The 19,048-nt window shown below is 36.2% G+C and overlaps 1 protein-coding gene across 8 annotated transcripts in view; it reads left to right on the top strand.

The window, feature by feature from the left end:
- Positions 1–19,048, top strand: part of DDHD1 (DDHD domain containing 1) — an 85,672-nt gene that overhangs the window by 36,971 nt on the left and 29,653 nt on the right. For all 8 annotated transcript variants that reach the window (XM_070593094.1, XM_070593091.1, XM_070593093.1 and 5 more), the window contains 3 exons: positions 533–680; positions 5,447–5,553; positions 11,776–11,882. In XM_070593094.1, coding sequence (XP_070449195.1) covers positions 533–680; positions 5,447–5,553; positions 11,776–11,882 — 362 coding nt within the window. The remainder of the gene's footprint in view (positions 1–532; positions 681–5,446; positions 5,554–11,775; positions 11,883–19,048) is intronic.

Raw genomic sequence — 19,048 nt, 5'->3', positions numbered from 1 at the left:
TGTAACTGTTTTACTATCCCATTTTTTAAATTTCTTTGATAACAGATGTGCTTGAATATCTTTTTATATATTCATTAGTCTGTTGTATTAGTTTTATTAATTACCTTATCATATCTTTAGCCCATTTTGCTATTTGAATGACTGTCTTTTCACTTTTTGATTAGTAAACTCTCTTTCTATACTTAGGTAATTAACTTATTGTGCATCATATTTTTCAAAACTTCTCCCAGTTTGTCATTCATCTTTTATCTTTGCTTCATGGTATTGTCTTTATAGAAAAGTTTCTAATTTTTGTGTTCAGTTTGTTCTCCCTCCTGTCCTTTTCTTTCTCCTTATGGTTTCTGGTTTTGGTGTCATGTCCACTTCAGCACTTTATATCAGAGCCAGTCAATATACGTCATCCTAGAAATCCTATCCCCTACACCCTGGTGAAATTTTTTCAAAATACTTCTTTTATTTATTTCTTGTAATATGTAGTGAAAATGCTATTTCTGTAATTAGTAGTAAACTTAGAATCATAATTTTTCTACAGCGTCAAGTAGTGGGACCAGACTTCATAGAGGTTATGTAGAAGAAGCAACATTAGAAGACAAGCCATCACAGACTACCCATATTGTGTTTGTTGTGCATGGTATTGGGCAGAAAATGGACCAAGGAAGAATTATCAAAAATACAGCCATGTGAGTTCTTTGATGAATACATTCTCCATCTAGTCTGCAATCTACACTTTTGTCCAGGGTATAATAGAGTTTAATCATCCTACCACATGTTTCTCCAATGTCAACTATTCTGCTGTCTCTTAAGTTGTAGATGAAGTTTCTGGACCAAATTTTGAGAGTGATTCTGTCTAGATAATGATATTTGTTTGATTTTTTTCCCTCCACAACACGGAGAAGAGGAGGGATAAGAAAGTCTTTTTAACTTAATATATTGTTAATTTACTAATTAAACTGATTAAAGCAAGAAAAAGGTATAGTTTTAAGTTTGCATCTTACTCTCTGAACTGCAGAAACTGAGAATACTGCAAAGTTGCACAATTCTGAAAAAGCTAAGAATTCTTTAAGTTGTTAGCAGCTTAGCTTTTCCAATTAATTACTACCAGAGGAATCTGAGCTCTACATTTTACACAGAAAAGCCAGTTTATACTTTATAGAAAAGTCTGATCAGATTTATGATGTGTGAGAACAAATCAGTTGTTGGTGAGAGCATAGTGTATTTGGTTCTGAGACTTCAAATAAATGTATTTCTTGAGTCCTTATAAAACAAATACTTTGTAATATCAGGAACAGTATCCTCAGCAACATCTCTATAATAATACAGTGTTGAGTGTTATTTCACTATTTATTCTAACACCTCTTAATACCAGCTGACGGATTAAAGCAGAGTACAGTTCAACTTAAAAAAAAAAAACTGTCAGATACTTCCTCAACAAAATACCAGCAAACTGAATCCAGCAACATGTAAAGAGGTTCATAGAGCATGACCAGGTGGGATTTATCTCAGGAATGCAAGGTTGGTTCAACATTTAAAAACTCAGTCAAGGAGGGGCTGGCCCAGTGGCTGACTGGTTAAGTTCTGCATGCTCTGCTTCAGCAGCCTGGGGTCTGTGGGTTCAGATCCCAGGTGTAGACCTGCTCCACTCATTGGCCATGCTGTGGAGGCATCCCATGTACAAACTAGGGGAAGATTGGCACAGATGTTATTTCAGGACACATCTTCCTCACCAAAAAAAAAGTCAAGGGTAATACACCACATTAATAGTACAAAGGAAAAAAGCCATGTCATGTGGTTTTTGATGCAGAAAAGGCATTTGACAAAATCTAATACCCTTTCATGATGAAAATACTCAGGAAACTAAAAATAGAAGGGATTTTCCTTAACCTGATAAAGGGCATCTACCAGTTCACAGCTAAAATTATACTTTATCAATGAAAGACTGAAAGCTTTCCTCCAAGATTGAGAACACAATAAGGTTGTACCCTCCCACCACTTCTATTCAACATGGTACTGTAAGTTTCAGCCAGGACAATTAGACAAGAAAAAGAAATAAAAGACATCCAGATTAGAAGGGAAGAAATAAAACCATCTCTGTTTGCAGATAACGTGATCTTATATATAGAAAATCCTAAAAGAGTTCACACACACAAACACACAAACTATTAGGGCTAATAAATGACCTCCCCAAAGTTACAGGATACAAGATCAATGTATAAATATCAGTTGTATTTATACACTAGCAATGAACAATCTGAAAGTTAAATTAAGAAAGAATTTCCACTTACTATAGTAACAAAAGGAATAAAATCGTTAGGAATGAGTTGAACAAAAGAAGTTCAAGATTTGTACACTGAAAACTACAGTATACCATTGAAAGAAATTAAAGAAGACCTAAATAAATGGAAAAGGCAACCAATGTTCGTGCATTAAAAGATTTAATGTCGTTAAGTGGGCAGTACTTCCCAAATTAATCTGTAAATTCACCACAATCCATATTAGAATCCCACCTGTCTTTTTTGCAGAAATTGACAAGCTGATTCTAAAATTCACGTGGAAATGTAAGGGACCCAGAATAGTCACAACAATCTTGAAAAAGATTGATGGAGAAAAAGAAAGATGGAGGGCTTACACTTGAATTTCGTAACTTGCTACAAAGCTAAAGTAATTAAGACGTTGTACTGCTGGCTGGGATAAAGATAGACACAGATGAATGGAATAGAATTGAGAATTCAATTGATTTTCAACAAGGGTGCCAAAACAATTTAATGAGGAAAGAATAGCCTTTAAAAAAATGATGCTGGGATACCTGGATATCCACATGCAAAAGGATGAAGTTAAACCACTACCTCACACTGCATACAAAAATTACAGTGAATCAAAGACCTAAATATAAGAGTGAAACTATAAAACTCTTAAAACGTAGGAGTAAATCTTTGTGGCCTCAAATTGGGTAATGGTTTCTGAGATATGACATCAAAAATAGAAGCCACAAAAGAAAAAACAGATTTATAAGACTTTGTCAAAATTTAAAACTTATGTTCTTCAAAGGACACTATCAAGAAAATTGAAGACAACTCACAGAATGGAAGTAAATATTTGCAAAGCATATATCTAATAAGGGTCTAGCATCTAGGATATATAAAGGACTCTTACAATTCAACAATAAGAAAAGAACATAGTTTTTAAAGTGGGTAAAGGATTTGAATAAACATTTGTCCAAATAAAACATATAGTTGGCCTGTAAGCACATGAAAACATGCTCAATATCATTAGTCATTGGGGAGATGCAATTCAAAACCACAGAGAGATACCACTTCATACCCACTAGGATGAGTCTTATCAAAAAGATAGAAAATAACAAGTGTTAGCAAGAATGTGGAAAAATTAGGACCTTATATGTTGCTGATGGGATTGTAAAATAGTACAGCTGCTTTTAAAATAGTTTGGCATTTCCTCCAAAGGTTTAAACATAGAGTTAGCATATGAGCCAGCAGTTCTACTGCTAGGTGTATACCCAAGAGAATTGAAAACATAGATCTACACAAAAACTCTTTAAAGAATATGCAGCCTTTATTCGTAATAGCCCCCCAAAATGGAAAGAATCCAAATGTCTGTCAGCTGATGATGAATGGATAAACAAAAGTGGTATGTTTGTGCAATGGAATATTATTCAACCATAAAAAGCAGTGAAGTACTGATTGATGATACAACATGGATGAACCTTGAAATATTATGCTAAATGAAAGAATCCAGACCCGAAATGCCACATATTGTGTGATTCCTATCCAGAATAGGCAAATCCATAGAGACAGAAAGTAGGTTCATGGTTGCCAGATCCTGGGGGGAGGAAGTGTGGGGAGTGACTGCTGTGGGTATAGTGTTTCTTTTAGGGGTGATGAAAGTGTTCTGAAATTAGATAGTGGTGATGGTTGTACAGCTCTGAATATACTAAAAGCCACTGAATTGTTTAAAAAAAAAATAATGAGGTTGTGTCAAAAGGACACATAAACCAACTTGAAGAGATTCGCTGACCAAAAAAGGAGACAATTTGAACATCTGTAAGGATAATAACTACCGTGGATTGAAACGCTTCACATACGTTTAAATCTATGAGTTAGTAATGTCAAAAAATATAAAACTAACATCTCAGTATTTTGAAAATTATTAATAAAAGGAAAGAACCATTTATCATACCTTTTCTCAGTTCATACAGAAATAATTTGGTGGTACCACAGGCAGCCAAATATTTGATGTGAGGAAATTTCTCTTTTTGGAGGCATAAGGAGTGATGGAATTTAAAAAGCACCTTTTTGCAACCATGATAAATTAATGGATCTAAGCAATGATCATCATAACTGCTAGCATCACCAAAAAGATGAAACCCAGATGTACGTACCTGTGGAGCAGTAGTCTTACCAAAACAATAGAACTTGAGTCTGATCAAGCCCCTATATGTCACTACCAAATTGCAGGAAATGGGAGACAAAGAACATATTAAATAACACCGCAGAAATGCAGTCTTTAAAAATTAGACTCTGAAAAACTCTACAGTACAAAAACCAAAAGAAATTACAAGGCAAAAAAAAAAAGAGGAAGCTGTAGATTAAAAGCCACTTAAGAAACATATCTACCAATTACCATGCACGAACTGTATTTGGACCACAGTTCAACACATGTAAAGACTTTTTAATATTACCACACATTAATATTATATAAAAGTTATATATTATAGTCTGGGAAAATGCACCACTGAACTACGTATTTGCTGAAACTAAGGAATTACTAAATTTTTTTGTATGATAATAGTACTGAATAGGTTATGTTTTCCTTCCATTTTAGAAGTATGTACTAAAGTATTTACAGATGAAATGACGTGATGTCTGAGATTTGCTTTAAAATATTATGGCAGAAGAGTGCTACTATAAAGCAGTAGTGTGAGGGGGTTTTTGGGGGATGCTGGAACTGTATCTTGATTGTGGTGGTGCTAACCATGAATCTATACAATTGACACCAGAAGGGAATAAAGTCAACTTTGGTATATCTTAGTTTTAAAAATAAAATTTTAAAATCCATGTTATGGGGAGAACAAGTAGGGGAATAGATGAAAGAGACAGACCATGGCTTGCTACTGTTTGGAGCTGGGTGATGGCACAGGGGCACTCATTATACTGTTCTCTCCACTGAACATTGACGCCTATAATTATTTAGCATATGATGTGAAAGCTTGGAATATTGGAAATCATAGCAAATTTAGGAAAGTAACTTTGAAATAAAGGTGCCCAAAATGTGGCAAATTATTGCATGATGTAGCAGTAATTGAAACATAATTCGACAAAGTTATAAGCAAATGGAAGTGTTATGATGAAAGACATTTTATACCATTTAAATACATATGTGGAGTTACTCTGATAAAGTTTTTTTCTGTTAATTTTATTTTATTTTTTTTTAGGATGAGAGAGGCTGCAAGAAAAATAGAAGAAAGGCATTTTTCTAACCATGCAACACATGTTGAATTTCTGCCTGTTGAGTGGCGGTCAAAGCTTACTCTTGACGGAGGTACATTTTGTTTAAAAATTAAATGATTTAGCCAGTAGCAAAGAATTGTTGTTCACTGAGGACAAAGGGTCTTTAATCTAGTTGTCTTGAGGTATACTCACTCTTTGTTTTAGATTATTTGAGAAAATAAAATCCATTGATTTTTAAAATAATTATATTGACGTGTCATTTTGGACCACCATCTAGATTTCACAGCACAGTTTTCATGCATGCCCTCTGGATTAGGAGAGCAGTGGGGCATGTGGAGGAAACAAAATGTTTTCTAAACTTTTTAACATGAAAGTAACTTGTCGAAGTTACTTTTGTTGTCCACAATTCCATAAGACCTTACATTTTCTTCCTAATAATTTTCCTCCACTACTTTTAGAAGATACAATCTCAGGTTTTTGTTTTCTTCTGTTGTTCCTGCGATCCCTCAGCTGGTGAATTACAATCTAGCATAGAGAAATTGTACAGTATATTTGTTTAAATAAAATCATTTTTGTTTCCCTCCTTAAAGAGCTGTTAGCCAAAATGTATATATACATCTTTCTCTACTCAAAGTTGTATCCTTTGAATGTTAAAACCATTGAAATAGAATATTTAGATTGATTATTTACATAATCTGGCAAATGGGTAGGTTGTGGTGGCCATAATCGCAGCTCTCATTTGTGAGCTTTACTGTGTGCCTGGCTTACTACAGTTCATTTTACATGGATTACCTCAGTTAATTTTCTCACAATCTGTGAAATATCTATTTTATTTTCCCTGTTTTACTGCTAAGGAAACAAGCTCAGTAGAAGGTGAATTTGAGAATGGCAGGCAGAATTTGGGTCTGAGTAATGACAGAACCCTTTTCATCACAGTGCTAACCTGCCTACCTGGATGATTTCCAAGGATTCTTCTGAATCAGTTAGGAATGTCAGTTATAGCTTATAAACCAAAATGGCATCAAAAGTTGTAATGAGTTAAGAAAAAATGCCAGTGGCCCAAGAGCCAGCAACAACTCATGTGTGAAGTTCTAGTGTAATAACGCTATCTTTCAGGCTTTTCCCATTCACCCAGATAAATTTCTTAGACTGCTCAGGAGTGTAGACAGCATGGATGAAGCACCCTTTAATAAAACCCATGAGTGTGTACTTTTCTGTTAGGTTTAAACTACTGTGATAGAATCTGAAAGGCATTATGCTGAGTGAAAGCAGCTAAAGGAAAAATACCACTCTGTTCTTAACACCTCTGACACCAGACGTGGGGGGCATTTTCCCCACACCAACCAATTCTTCAATTGTTGGTGGCTACCAACTTAGTGGCCTACAGCCTCACTCAGTTCCTACACCATCTGCCCAGAGAGAGTGCAGACACCTTAGGGGCTCAGTCTCACAAGACTACCCCCCACTTCAGGTGCCAATAACAAGTCCAGATTGTCACCTGTGTCTCTGACCGACCAGCTGTAAATTGGGGGCTGGGGGTGGGAAATAACATGACCCCATTTTGAGATTCTGTAATTTAGTAGAATGACTCACAAAATTCAGGGAAGCATTTACTTACATTTACTGGTTTAAAGGATATTACAAAGGATGTAACAGAACAGCTAGATGAAGTTATGGGGAAGAGGTGGAGAGATTTCATGTCCTCTTCCAGTACATTACCCGTCCACTACCTCCACGTGTTCACCAACCCGGAAGTTCTCCAAACCCTGTTGTGTAGGGTTTTTATGGAGGTCCCATTATGTAAGCATAATTGACTAAATCATTGACCATTGGTGACTGAGCTCAGTCTCCAGCCCCTCTCCCCTTCCCAGAGGTCAGGGAATGGGGCAGAAAATTCAACCTTCTAATCACATGGTTGGTTCCTCTGGCAACCAGCCCCCATCCTCCAAGAGTCACCTCATTAACATAAACTTAAGTGTGGTTGAGAGGGGCTTATTATGAATAATAAAATACATTCCTCTCACTCCTATCACTCATGAAATTTCAAGTTTTAGGAACCCTGTTCCAGGAACCAGGGACAAAGACCAAAGATATGTTTCTTGTATCACAATATCACAGTAGCCAATCTGAAAGCTTACATAATTTAGGCTTCCCTTATGTAACATCCTGGAAAAGCCAAAACTGTCAGGACAGAACAGATTAGGGGTTGCCAGAGTTTAGGGGAAGGAGAGGGTTCAAATTCAAAAGGGCAACATGTGGGGATTTTTTAGGGTAATGAGACAGTTCTGTATCCTGATCATGGTGGTAGGTATGCAAAACTATAATGCATTAAAACTGAGAGTCATTTTACTGTTTGTAAATTTTAAAATAATGATAAAAGGTTACCTACAGCAAACGTCATTGCACTCATTGGTATTAAAAGACTAAAACATTTCTTTCAAAGCAGGAACGAGCTAAGGATGTCCACTTTTACAACAAATATTCTACCTGAAGTCTTAGCCAGTGCAGTAAGATAAGAAAAAGAAATAATGGTTTTAAGGAATGGAAAAGATCTGTTTTTATTTGCAGGTTATATGATTGTCTACACAGAATATACACAAGAATCTATAGAAAAATTATTAGAATAAGACAGTTTATCAAGGTTGTGAAATAGAAAATCTGTGTATGAAAATAATTACGTTTCTGTATACCAGCACAGTTAGAAATAGCACAGGGGCCGGCCCGGTGGCCAAGTGGTTAAGTTTGCACACTCTGCTTCAGCGCCCCAGGGTTTTGCTGGTTCGGATCCTGGGCGGGGACATGGCACCGCTTGTCAGGCCATGCTGAGGCGGTGTCCCACATGCCACAACTAGAAGGACCCATAGCTAAAATACACAACTACATACTGGGAGGATTTGGGGAGAAAAAGCAGAAGTAAAAACAGAAGATTGGTGGGGCTGGCCCTGTGGCCGAGTGGTTAAGTTCACGCGCTCCGCTGCAGGCGGCCCAGTGTTTCATTAGTTCAAATCCTGGGCGCGGACATGGCACTGCTCATCAGACCACGCTGAGGCAGCGTCCCACATGCCACAACTGGAAGAACCCACAACGAAGAATACACAACTATGTACCGGGGGGGCTTTGGGGAGAAAAAGGAAAAAATAAAATCTTTAAAAAAAAAACAAACAGAAGATTGGTAACAGTTGTTAGCTCGGGTGCCAACCTTTAAAAAAAAAAAAAAAAAGAAATAGCATAAAAAATAAGGTTCCTAGAAATGAATCTAATAAAATATGTATATTTATATTAAAAATGAAAAAACCATTAGAAGATATTAAATACAACTTAAATGCGAAGATCAATAATTTTCTTAGGTTGGGTGATTCAATATCTCAGAGATGTTAGTTCTCCCAAATTGATCTATAATTCCCTGCAATTCCAATCAAAATCCTAATAGAGCTTTTCATGAAACTTGGCAAGCTGATTCTGACATTATTATAGAAGAGCAAAGGCCCAAAAACAGCCAAGATACAGAACAAGGGGGTGAGCTTGAGGGGAGAGTCATGTCCTAGTAGATAGCTGGACCTGTTATTTAACGTTTGTAATTAAAACAGTTTATATTGGCACAAGGATAAGCAAATACACCAGTGTACCAGTATTAGGAAAAAAAGTATTAGAAAAAAATATAGGAGAATATCTTGACACAAAAACACAACTATAAAGTAATGTGGATAAATTTGATTAGATTAAAATTAAGAACTTCTCTTTTTCAATAGACACCATAAAGAGTGAAATACAAGCCACAAACTGGGAAAAAATGTTGCAACAGATATAACCACCAAAGGTTTAATATCCAGAGTAAAGAACAGGAAGCTTAAATGGAGATAGATAGATAGATAGATAGATAGATAGATAATACACACAACATATATATGCACACAGACACATATTTTAAATATATATTTATGTATAATACACACAACATATATATGCACACAGACACATATTTTAAATATATATTTATGTATAATATATATAAAATGTTCATCTCAGTAATCGAGATGCAAATTAAAACCACAATGAATTATCATTCACACCAGGCAAAAATTTATGAAAGTACTTAACACCACATGTTGATAAGGATGTGCAACAATGAAGATTCTTATTCACTGTTGGTGGGAATGTAAATTGGTATAATCACTTTGGAAGACAATTTGAGGTCATCTTGGAAGTTGAATGTGTGTGTGCCCTATGACACAGCAGTTTCACTCCTAGATAGATATACCCTAAAGAAACTCTTAGATATGTGCACCCAGGAGGCATGTAGTGTGATTAGGAACAGTTTATATTAGCAAAAAACTAGAAACAACCCAAATGTGTTTCAAAGGAAAAAGGATAAATTGTAAGATACGTATAGAGTAGAATACTGTACAGCAGGGAAAATGAATGAATTAAAGCTATATACATCAACATTGATGAATCTCAGACACGCAATGTTGAGAGTGAAACAAACCGTGGACAGTAACACAATTTACATAGTGTTTAGAAACAGACAAAATGCAATGAAATATTTAGCTCTGGCACATAATAAATGCTATAGAATTGGCTAAAATTATTAATATTAATGGACATATGTAGGAATATATAAAGAAAAGCAAGAGTGTGATAAACACAAACCTTTTATTGGTGGTCACTTCTGGCAGAGAAGCAGGGCATGTGATCGTTTAGGAATATACAGTCATGTGTTACTTAACAGTGGGGGCACGTTCTGAGAAATGCACCATTGGGTGACTTCATCGTTGGACAAACATCACAGAGTGCACTTACACAAACCTAGATGGTATAGCCTTCTACAAACCTAGAGTATACAGTACTAATCTTATGGGACCACCATTGTGTACAAAGTCCATTTACCAAAGCCTTATTCTAAGCACGTGACTGTGCTGTGGCTTTCAGAGATACTGGCAGTGTTCTTAAGCTAGGTGGTGAGCATGTTGTCCTTTTTATAAATTATTCTTTCAGCTGCACATATATATTAAATATCTTCTTTTGTCTGTATGAGTATTTCACAGTACAGACTATTTTTGGAAATGTGTTGAAATGACAGCTGAACTTTTTGTATCAGCTTGGTAGTCACATCTTTCACTTTTACAATTTAAAAATGGACACAGGCTATAAATATGTTGTGCTACCCATGAAAAGCCACAATATTCCCCTTTCCCTCTTTGAAAACACCTCTGGCTTTTGCTTGAATCATTGCCTTCCAGTCTTTGTTAGATTGTATTAAAGTAGGGAATAAATAAAAATAAAATAATTTAAAGCAATGCAGTGAAAAACTGGAAGATAAGAGAAATTACACTAAACTAAAAATATAAGCCTTCTCCTGCCCACCCTGTTCTTGCAGATCATGATACTCATCCAGGTATTGGCCTTTTTTGTATTGCTATAAGAAATGCAAATTTTTCTGTATCTCTAGTCATCTTATTAGGCATTTAATAGAATAATCTTCCCAAGGTGTAATTTCCAGAGGTTAGCTGTAACTCCTGGAAGGCTGAACTATCTGCAATGCAGTTTGTGTAGCAGTTTTTTCCAAAAGTCAGGTACACCAGCTTTATCTTGTTTACTGAAGGGGCCTTCTGCTCATTTGCCTTTGTAATTTGACAGCTCTTGCCCTTCAGATCTTTGGTTCACTAAAGATAGGTACATGTAAAGTGTAGGGAAACTTTTTAATTTGTTGCTGATTTGCCACCAGTGGCTCTAGGCATTTCACGTGGGTGTTACCAGGCCCAAGGAGCATAGGCCAAAGAAGAAGAGGAAGGAAACAGAAAAGGAGGTACCGAAAGAGTGAGATTGTGTCTCTTGACACTTGTTCCAGGAATAGAGATGGTCTGGTTTTGCTCTGAGACCTCTGAGTGTCATGCAGAAGTCAGTACAACATGCCACAACTAGAAGGACCTGCAACTAAGATATACAACTATGTACTGGGGGGGATTTGGGGAGATAAAGCAGAAAAAAAAAAAAAAAGATTGGCAGCAGTTGTTAGCTCAGGTGCCAATCTTGAAAAAAAAAGTCAGTACATATAAAAAATGATGAGGCTTTATGAATGTGGTAATGGCCTCCATCCTTTAATGTTTCTTTTCTTCTCATGTCCCCTTTGTCTTTCACTTTTTATCCTTGCAGTATTTCGCAGGATGGGAAGGTTCTCTAGATCCAAAGTGAGTCTTGAGTATTTTAGTTGACTTAAAGAGCTGTCATCTCAGGGAGTGTAACTTTTTTCAGTTTATTTTTTCCCTAAAACAGAGATCTTCTGTAAGTTTAATTTTTTTTTTTTAATTTGTAGACACTGTTGATTCCATTACTCCTGACAAAGTACGAGGTTTAAGGGATATGTTGAACAGCAGTGCAATGGACATAATGTATTATACTAGCCCACTTTATAGAGATGAAGTAAGTATTGTGATTATCTTGTTGCTATTGGGTATTTTTTAGAGTGATAACATATATGTCCTGAATTTTAACATTTTGTGCTTTTTTTACAAGCAAATGAGAAAGTACAGGAATCCATTAATTTATAAATAACCCATATTCGATAGTGAATTTGATAGTCTTCAAACTGCACATTGGGACCCTTAATAAAATGGATAATCTTGGAAGCGGAAGATTGGTTAGAAAATAGTTCTTTGAAAAATAACAGTTTTCATAAATCTCATTAATTGTATTTATGATTATTGTCCTCACAAAAGAGTTTTAGACATTTAGAAATTTCCTTCAAATTTTTTTTATATAATAGACTTGCTTTTGTTGTGTCATGTCTGTAGTGGATTTGTATGCGCTAGTCATGCCTTATCCTGGGAGTACGGGTTCCAAAACCCCCAGGTGGATGCCTGAAACTGCAGATAGTACCAAACCCTAGGCATCCTGGTTTTTTCTATATGTGCATACTTATGATAAAGTTTAATATCTAAGTTAGGCACAGTAAGAGATTAACAACAATAATAATAAAATAAAACAATTATAACAATATGCTGTAATAAAGGGTACTGTAGGTCTTAGCAACCTCAGCATATCATTTCTTTTCTTTCCTTATTAAGTCGAGAATTTCACCTTTTCACTTACAGAAGCTTTTTACGGCTTCTCTTCTCTATGAATACCAGCATCACTACTCTTGTGCTTTGGGGCCATTATTAAGTAAAATAAGAGTGATTTGGATACAAGCACTGTAATACTGTGACAGTCGATCTGATAACTGAGATGGCTACTTAGTGGCTAATGGTTGGGTAGCATGTACAGTGTGGATCCGTTGGACAAGGGGTGACTCACATCCTGGATAGGATGGCATGAGATTTCATCACACTACTCAGAATGGCATGCAATTTAAAACTTATGAATTGTTTATTCCTGGAATTTTCTGTTTCATATTTTTGGACTGCTTATAACTGAAACTGTGGAAGGCGAAATTCCAGACACAGGGGAACTACTGTAGTTCTCAAATGGTAATGCTGCCAACATATCACAAAGTTAACCCTAAAGGAGGTGAGGGGTGAAAGTTTGTTCTGAGAATGAGAGAAGCACTACCAAATGCATTTTGTCACTTGACTGGTAAGAGAAGAAGAGTCCTGTTTCCTAGGAATAAGCTTGGTAGTTACCTAAGGTGTATTAACTTGTTTAATCCTCATAAAAACTCTGAAGTAGATATGGTTAGTCTTCTCATTTGAAAGAGGAAGGAACTGGTGCAGGGAGTCGTTACCAGTAGAGCTGCTCTGTGCTGCTCCAAGCCAGTCCAGTTCTGATTTTATTCATTCGAAGTCCTTCCCTGACTTCATTCGAAATATCCTTTATCTACAGAATTGTGTTTGGTTAGTTGCCACAAAAACTATGTTCTCCTGCAGCTACCATGCCCGTAAGATTTTTCTCCATTCTTCTTTCTATATCCCCTCATTGCCATGTACCAGTATTGGGCAGGGTCTGCCTTGATCTGATTGACAGCAGTAAAAGAAGCCTCAAGGAGAGCTGCTGTTCTGGACCTAATTCTAACCAACAAGAAAGGCCTAGCTGGTGAAGTAGAATACTAATAATTAACATGTTTGTAGTCCTTTATAGTGCACAGTGGACATTGTCAGATATGCCCTAAAGGTTAGGAAGTAGGACTATAATATTGCAAGTGAAATCAGTGAGGGGAAAACGGAAAGAGAATGGCCAAGAGCGTATTACTCTACACACACACACCCCATATATACATGCCTTAACACACACATGTATATATATGGTTGGTAGCACTCCTATGGAAGGTATCCTGAATGTTCAAGGCTGAAATGTGCTGAGGCATGAATAATAATAAGGACCTTTTTTTTTTAAGTTATAAGTTGATATTAACAGCAAGAAAAACTAGAAAGAGGCAAGTGTCAGACTTAAAGCTCTGGCTGTTAGCTAATGATGACTGAGAAAGTGGTCACTTTCTGTTTTGCTCTTATATCTTCAAAGATAATTATCCTCGGAATGGAACTGAATAAAACAGATATTCAGTAGGAAGAGGGAACTGATAGCTAAGATAAACAAAATGGAAAGAGAACACCCAGTGTTTTAAATGAGTTTGTTTGTTGATCCAGTTGCATTTCATGGAAAAACTCTGAACTTGTGACCAAGATTTTTTAGTAATCTTTATCAGTGTTTCCCAAACGTCCCTAATTAGAAGTTACCCTGAGTACTCATAAAAATGCAGGCAAAAAGAGAACCCTGTGGGGGGCTTTGGAATTGAGGATATTGATGTGAATTTATGATTTTGAAAATATGTGAGTGTTATAGATATTATCTATATATTTATATGTTTATATCCATATATATATTTACTACCTCTGTCCACTGAGAGAGCCAAGAAGCAAAGACACCCCGGTCTAATGAGCACACCTGGCACCCAGATCTTTGCCTCTAGCACTGTTACTCTCCACTAAGAACTAGAGTTCCTCGGAAAAGTGGCTGGTTCCAGGACTAGCGCAGAATGGGTAAAGGTGAAAGAAAAGAATGTTGGGGCAGACCACAAGGACACAGGAGCCAGATTGAAGAAGCAGATCCCACTGACCAAATCAGGAACAATTTGAGCACCAAAATAATTAAGTAATTATTATTACTTAAGGAATTATTAGTGGTACCTTTAATAGAGAATTATTAAGGATAATATAATGAGCTATTCTGAATCACGGAAAAGTTAAAAGTCCATGTCGATTTTAAGTACATTAACAAATGAGGGAGAAGGGAGGTCCCTTGCTTACAGTAGAATACCAAGGGCTTACTGGTAAATATGGAGGGAATACTGGAGTTAGAAGGTCCTCTTTTAACAGCTGTCATGGTAAGATCAGGTAAGAGAGGACTGGGCAAACATCAATGAATGCTAAATTGAGGGCAAAATGTTGATGTACAGAATATTTGCATGGTCTTAAAGTGTCTCCTCACAGACTGCTTATTAGTTAAAAAAATGAGAAAAGATATACAGTGGAGAAAGCAGGCAACACATTTACTGAGTGTTACTGAGGGACACCAAGAGAAGGAGACAGTGTCATTTTATGCAGTATTTCAATCATAAGGGGACGTCAGACAGACACAAAATAAGGGAGTTCCAATAAAAAAGGAAGAATGGGACTCTGTTCTTTTAAAATGTCAATATGATAAAAGACAAAGAAAGGCTGTGGAAAATGTTCAAGATTAAAGGAGGCTGAGGAGGTGTGCCAGCTAAGTACAGCGTCTCATCCTAGGCTGCATCCTGTGCTGGACGGAGAGACACCAAAAGGGGTTTATTAGAGCAATTAAGGAAATTAACATGTGGATGACAGATTCAATTGGATGAAATATTATATCAAAGTAAATTTATGAAATTGATAACTACACTATGATTATGAAAGGGAATATTCCTCGTCTTAGGAAATACATGCTGGCGTATTTAGGGGTAAAGGACCATAAATTACATAACTTATGTAGGATATCCTCAAATGGTTCACAAAGTAGTTGTGTGTATGTGTTATAGTAACAGAACAAATGACGAAGCAGCTAGGATAAATTGCTAAAAATAGGTGAATCTTGGGTAAAGGGTATATGGATGATTTTTATACTATTTCTGTTTTGCAATATTTTATAAATTTGGAATTATTTCCTAATAAATGTTAAGAAAAGGAAACCAAAAAGAAGAATTTCCCAGATCCCTTCCTTGGAGATTGCAGTTCAGTAGGTCTGAAGTAGACCCTGTGAATTTGTGTTTTTGACAGTTCCCTAAGTGATACCATCCAAGAAGTTTGGGAAACATCACTTAAGGCGTTTGAAAAACAAAAGAAAAACTTTGAGAGAAGTGGGCAAAAATTGTTCTTTTTTTATAAAAAGGAAAGCTGATTCTACAAATCACAGTCCATTTAGCACAAGGTTGATGTTAGGCAATATTCTAGAATAAGTTATTTTTAAACAGTATATGTTTCCTTAGAGAAGCAGTGATAACAGGCAGCAGGAGTCCTTTAGGATTGTCATGCCTGGTGAATGAACATTGTTTGGTTTATTGGATAGACATAAAAAAGAGCCTTTTTTCCCCTTCCTCTCAGCCTTTGGAATCAAATAGATGCAGATTCAAAACCTACCACTTCAGGCACAGACCTACGCCACTTGTCTGTCAGTAGCCATGCTGTGACAGTGGCTCACGTACAAAAAGAGGAAGGTTGGCAACAGATGTTAGCTCAGCAAAAAAAAAACACCTACCGCTTAACCAGCTATGTGACCTTAGATCGAATTTCTCAGCTTCCTCACTTATAAAATGGGCATACAATACCAACCTGATAAAGGTTGCCATGAGGATTGAAGACATAATGTATATAAAGTTCCCAGTACAATTCCTCATCCTTAGATTCTCAAGTTGTGATTAAGTATCGGTCTTTATGTATTTCATGGGCTACCATTTTTTTAAAAAAAAAATCAGTAGACTTGCTGTGTTAATTCTGGAGAATGAAATAAGAATCAATGAAGAGAAAATGTGGAAGGGGACATGTTTGTTTACTAGTGAAGAACTTTGTCATAACTAAAGCTACCTTAAAAAATAGAAGTGTCACAAGGAAAAACAATTTGTAAATAATGTGAGGTGATGGGTTTTAACTAAACTTATTGTAGTAATCATTTCACAATATATACATCCATCAGATCACTATGTTGTAGACCTTAAAATTATACAATGTTATAAGTCAATTATATCCCAGTAGAACTGGAAAAAATAATTTGAAAAAAGTAGAAGTGACCACTTTAGAATGGAATGACCACGGGGGCAGATGCTGAGCTGCTAAAGGGACTCCTACGTTCTCAGCAGTTTGAGTCAGGCCGTGTGAGGACCCTTTGCACTCGAGATTATGAGGTGCTCATGGGAGGGTCCCAATTAGTGGCTCTGCCAATAATCACTAAAAAGCCATGGTTAGGGAAAAAGTTTTGTGTATTAGTCAGTACTTCTCAGGTCACACTTTCTGAGGAACAGTTTAAAAAGAGAAACTCATTCCAGACTATGAAGACATTATCAGAGAGCCTTTGGCCCTTACCTTAACCCTAAATAAAGTAACGTGAAAAATCCAGAGAGAATTGTATGTTTTGTGCACATCTGAACTCTCTTTTGAGTGGATTTTTAAAATGAAGAATTATAAAGAGAATTGTCATGGCCACATCTTGCCATTGTTACTCAAAAATTGTTTAATTGATGTATATGACTAAAACTCTAAATTACTTTTTCTCATTAAAATTTCCTGAAGCGGGGAGAAAACAGAGGACTAATTATATTCTTAAGCCATATTTTGTCTGTATTCTCTCTTAAAACTGCTGGCTTTTTCCTTTTGGGTTGATTTTCTTCATAAATTTTAACTTTTGAGCAGTGGATGTGAGAATTAGAAACTCTTCTAAGTGTTTAAAAAGCCATCCAGTGCCTACTGTATAAGTAGTTAGCTGACTTGATTAGATAATATTTTAGGGCTAATAAAATTACGATTGTATATCATTAATCTTGGTTCAGATATCACAAATGAACAGACATGGTCACAAAGGGATTCTAGCTGGGAGAATATAATTGGATCAGAGGAAAAGGAGGGGGGGAACTCTAATTAGAGTAGGCTTTTGGATACAACATAGAGGTGGAGTTCTCCTTTTCCTGCTGAGTAGGTGATTTATAAAAGCATTTAGAGGTGGTGCAAAGCCATTTTAAAGGTTGGCTTTCAAAATCATAATGTGTTGGCCACAAATGTCCCTGTATATGTAAGCTATAGGCAGAGATTTTAAATGCTGCCATGTCTAGATATGTTCTAATGACGAAACACAAAGACTGCTTCTATTCAAGTATATGATTATTAAGACAGATGAAAGCACCAGCTCTTTAGAAACCATCCTTTCTGTGTTTCATTCCATGGTGGAATATTTTAATGTCACATCAGTATTTTTTCTGTCTCAGATGTTTACCCTTGTTTTGTTATCCATATATGATTGCTGGACTGAGGAAGTATTGCGTAGAGTGAGAGGGGCTTTGAATTTTTTTAATATGCAATAGGTTAATCACTGGTAGAGATACTGGTAGATCTTTTGTTTTTCTTTTAATTTTTAAATTTTAATTTGAAGGTCTGGTGTTTAAAAAAACAAAAAGATTGGGTACCTTTGCCAGAGTACTTAATTATGTATCTTTTAGTGTTTCTAGATTTACATGGTATGAGTCTTAAAATCAAGGCCTTTAAAGTAAAAACTGTTAACAAATCTTGCTTTTAAAGGAATTTATTTTATCTAAACATAGCATTTTCTACACCTCCCTTCAGGTAGATTATAAATCAGGAAAATTATAAAATTTTAGGACTTAATTGATACTCTTATCAAAGCCAAGTTCAAAGCATTGCGCTATAGCTCCCTTTAAACAGAACATGTAATTTCATATCACACTGCTTACTCCTTGAACTAGATTGACTAGAATTACATACAACGCATGTCTTAGGAGGTTGTTATATACATTTACCACTAAAGCAGTAGGTCCTAAGGTGTGGTCCCCAGAACCGCTGAATCAGAAACTCTGGGATAGAGCCTGGCAATATGTATTTAACAAGCCTTCCACGTGATTCTGATGCACACTGAAAGTTAGAGAACCATTGCACTAAAGCATATTTCTGTTGCTTTTCCCAGGAAAAAAACTGTAATGTCCAGTTAAAGTGAAACTTTTGCTGAAGAAAAGGCAGCTTATCATCCTTCCACATGATACCAGCTCATCTTTCCTTCTCTTCCTTCATTGGCTGAATATATTTCCTTAGATCCCATACATGGTTAGAGTGGGTTTAGCCAGGCCTCAGCATCACATTTAGAGCTCTGAGATGTGAGCAGTCAGAGAGAACACTGGCCTCATCTGTGTCCCTGCCAACCCTGCCAAGCATGAAAGCTCACCTGGTTTTCAGTTCGTATCAGCAGGTAGAGAAGCTTCAGTAAAATCTGATGGAGGCTAGTTGTCTCTTGAGACAAAATAACAAGATTGAAAATGGAAGCAGCAACATAACTAGTGTTTGTATGTTAGAGTAACAGCTTGCATATTAGGTACTGAAATGAGAAATTGAATATCAAGGAGGAAATTTATAATCAAACAG

This window comes from Equus przewalskii, chromosome 25 (assembly GCF_037783145.1).
Source record: "Equus przewalskii isolate Varuska chromosome 25, EquPr2, whole genome shotgun sequence".
NCBI lineage: Eukaryota > Metazoa > Chordata > Mammalia > Perissodactyla > Equidae > Equus > Equus przewalskii.
The sequence above is the reverse complement of the archived record's forward strand: the minus strand, read 5'-3'. Positions and strand labels throughout refer to the sequence as shown.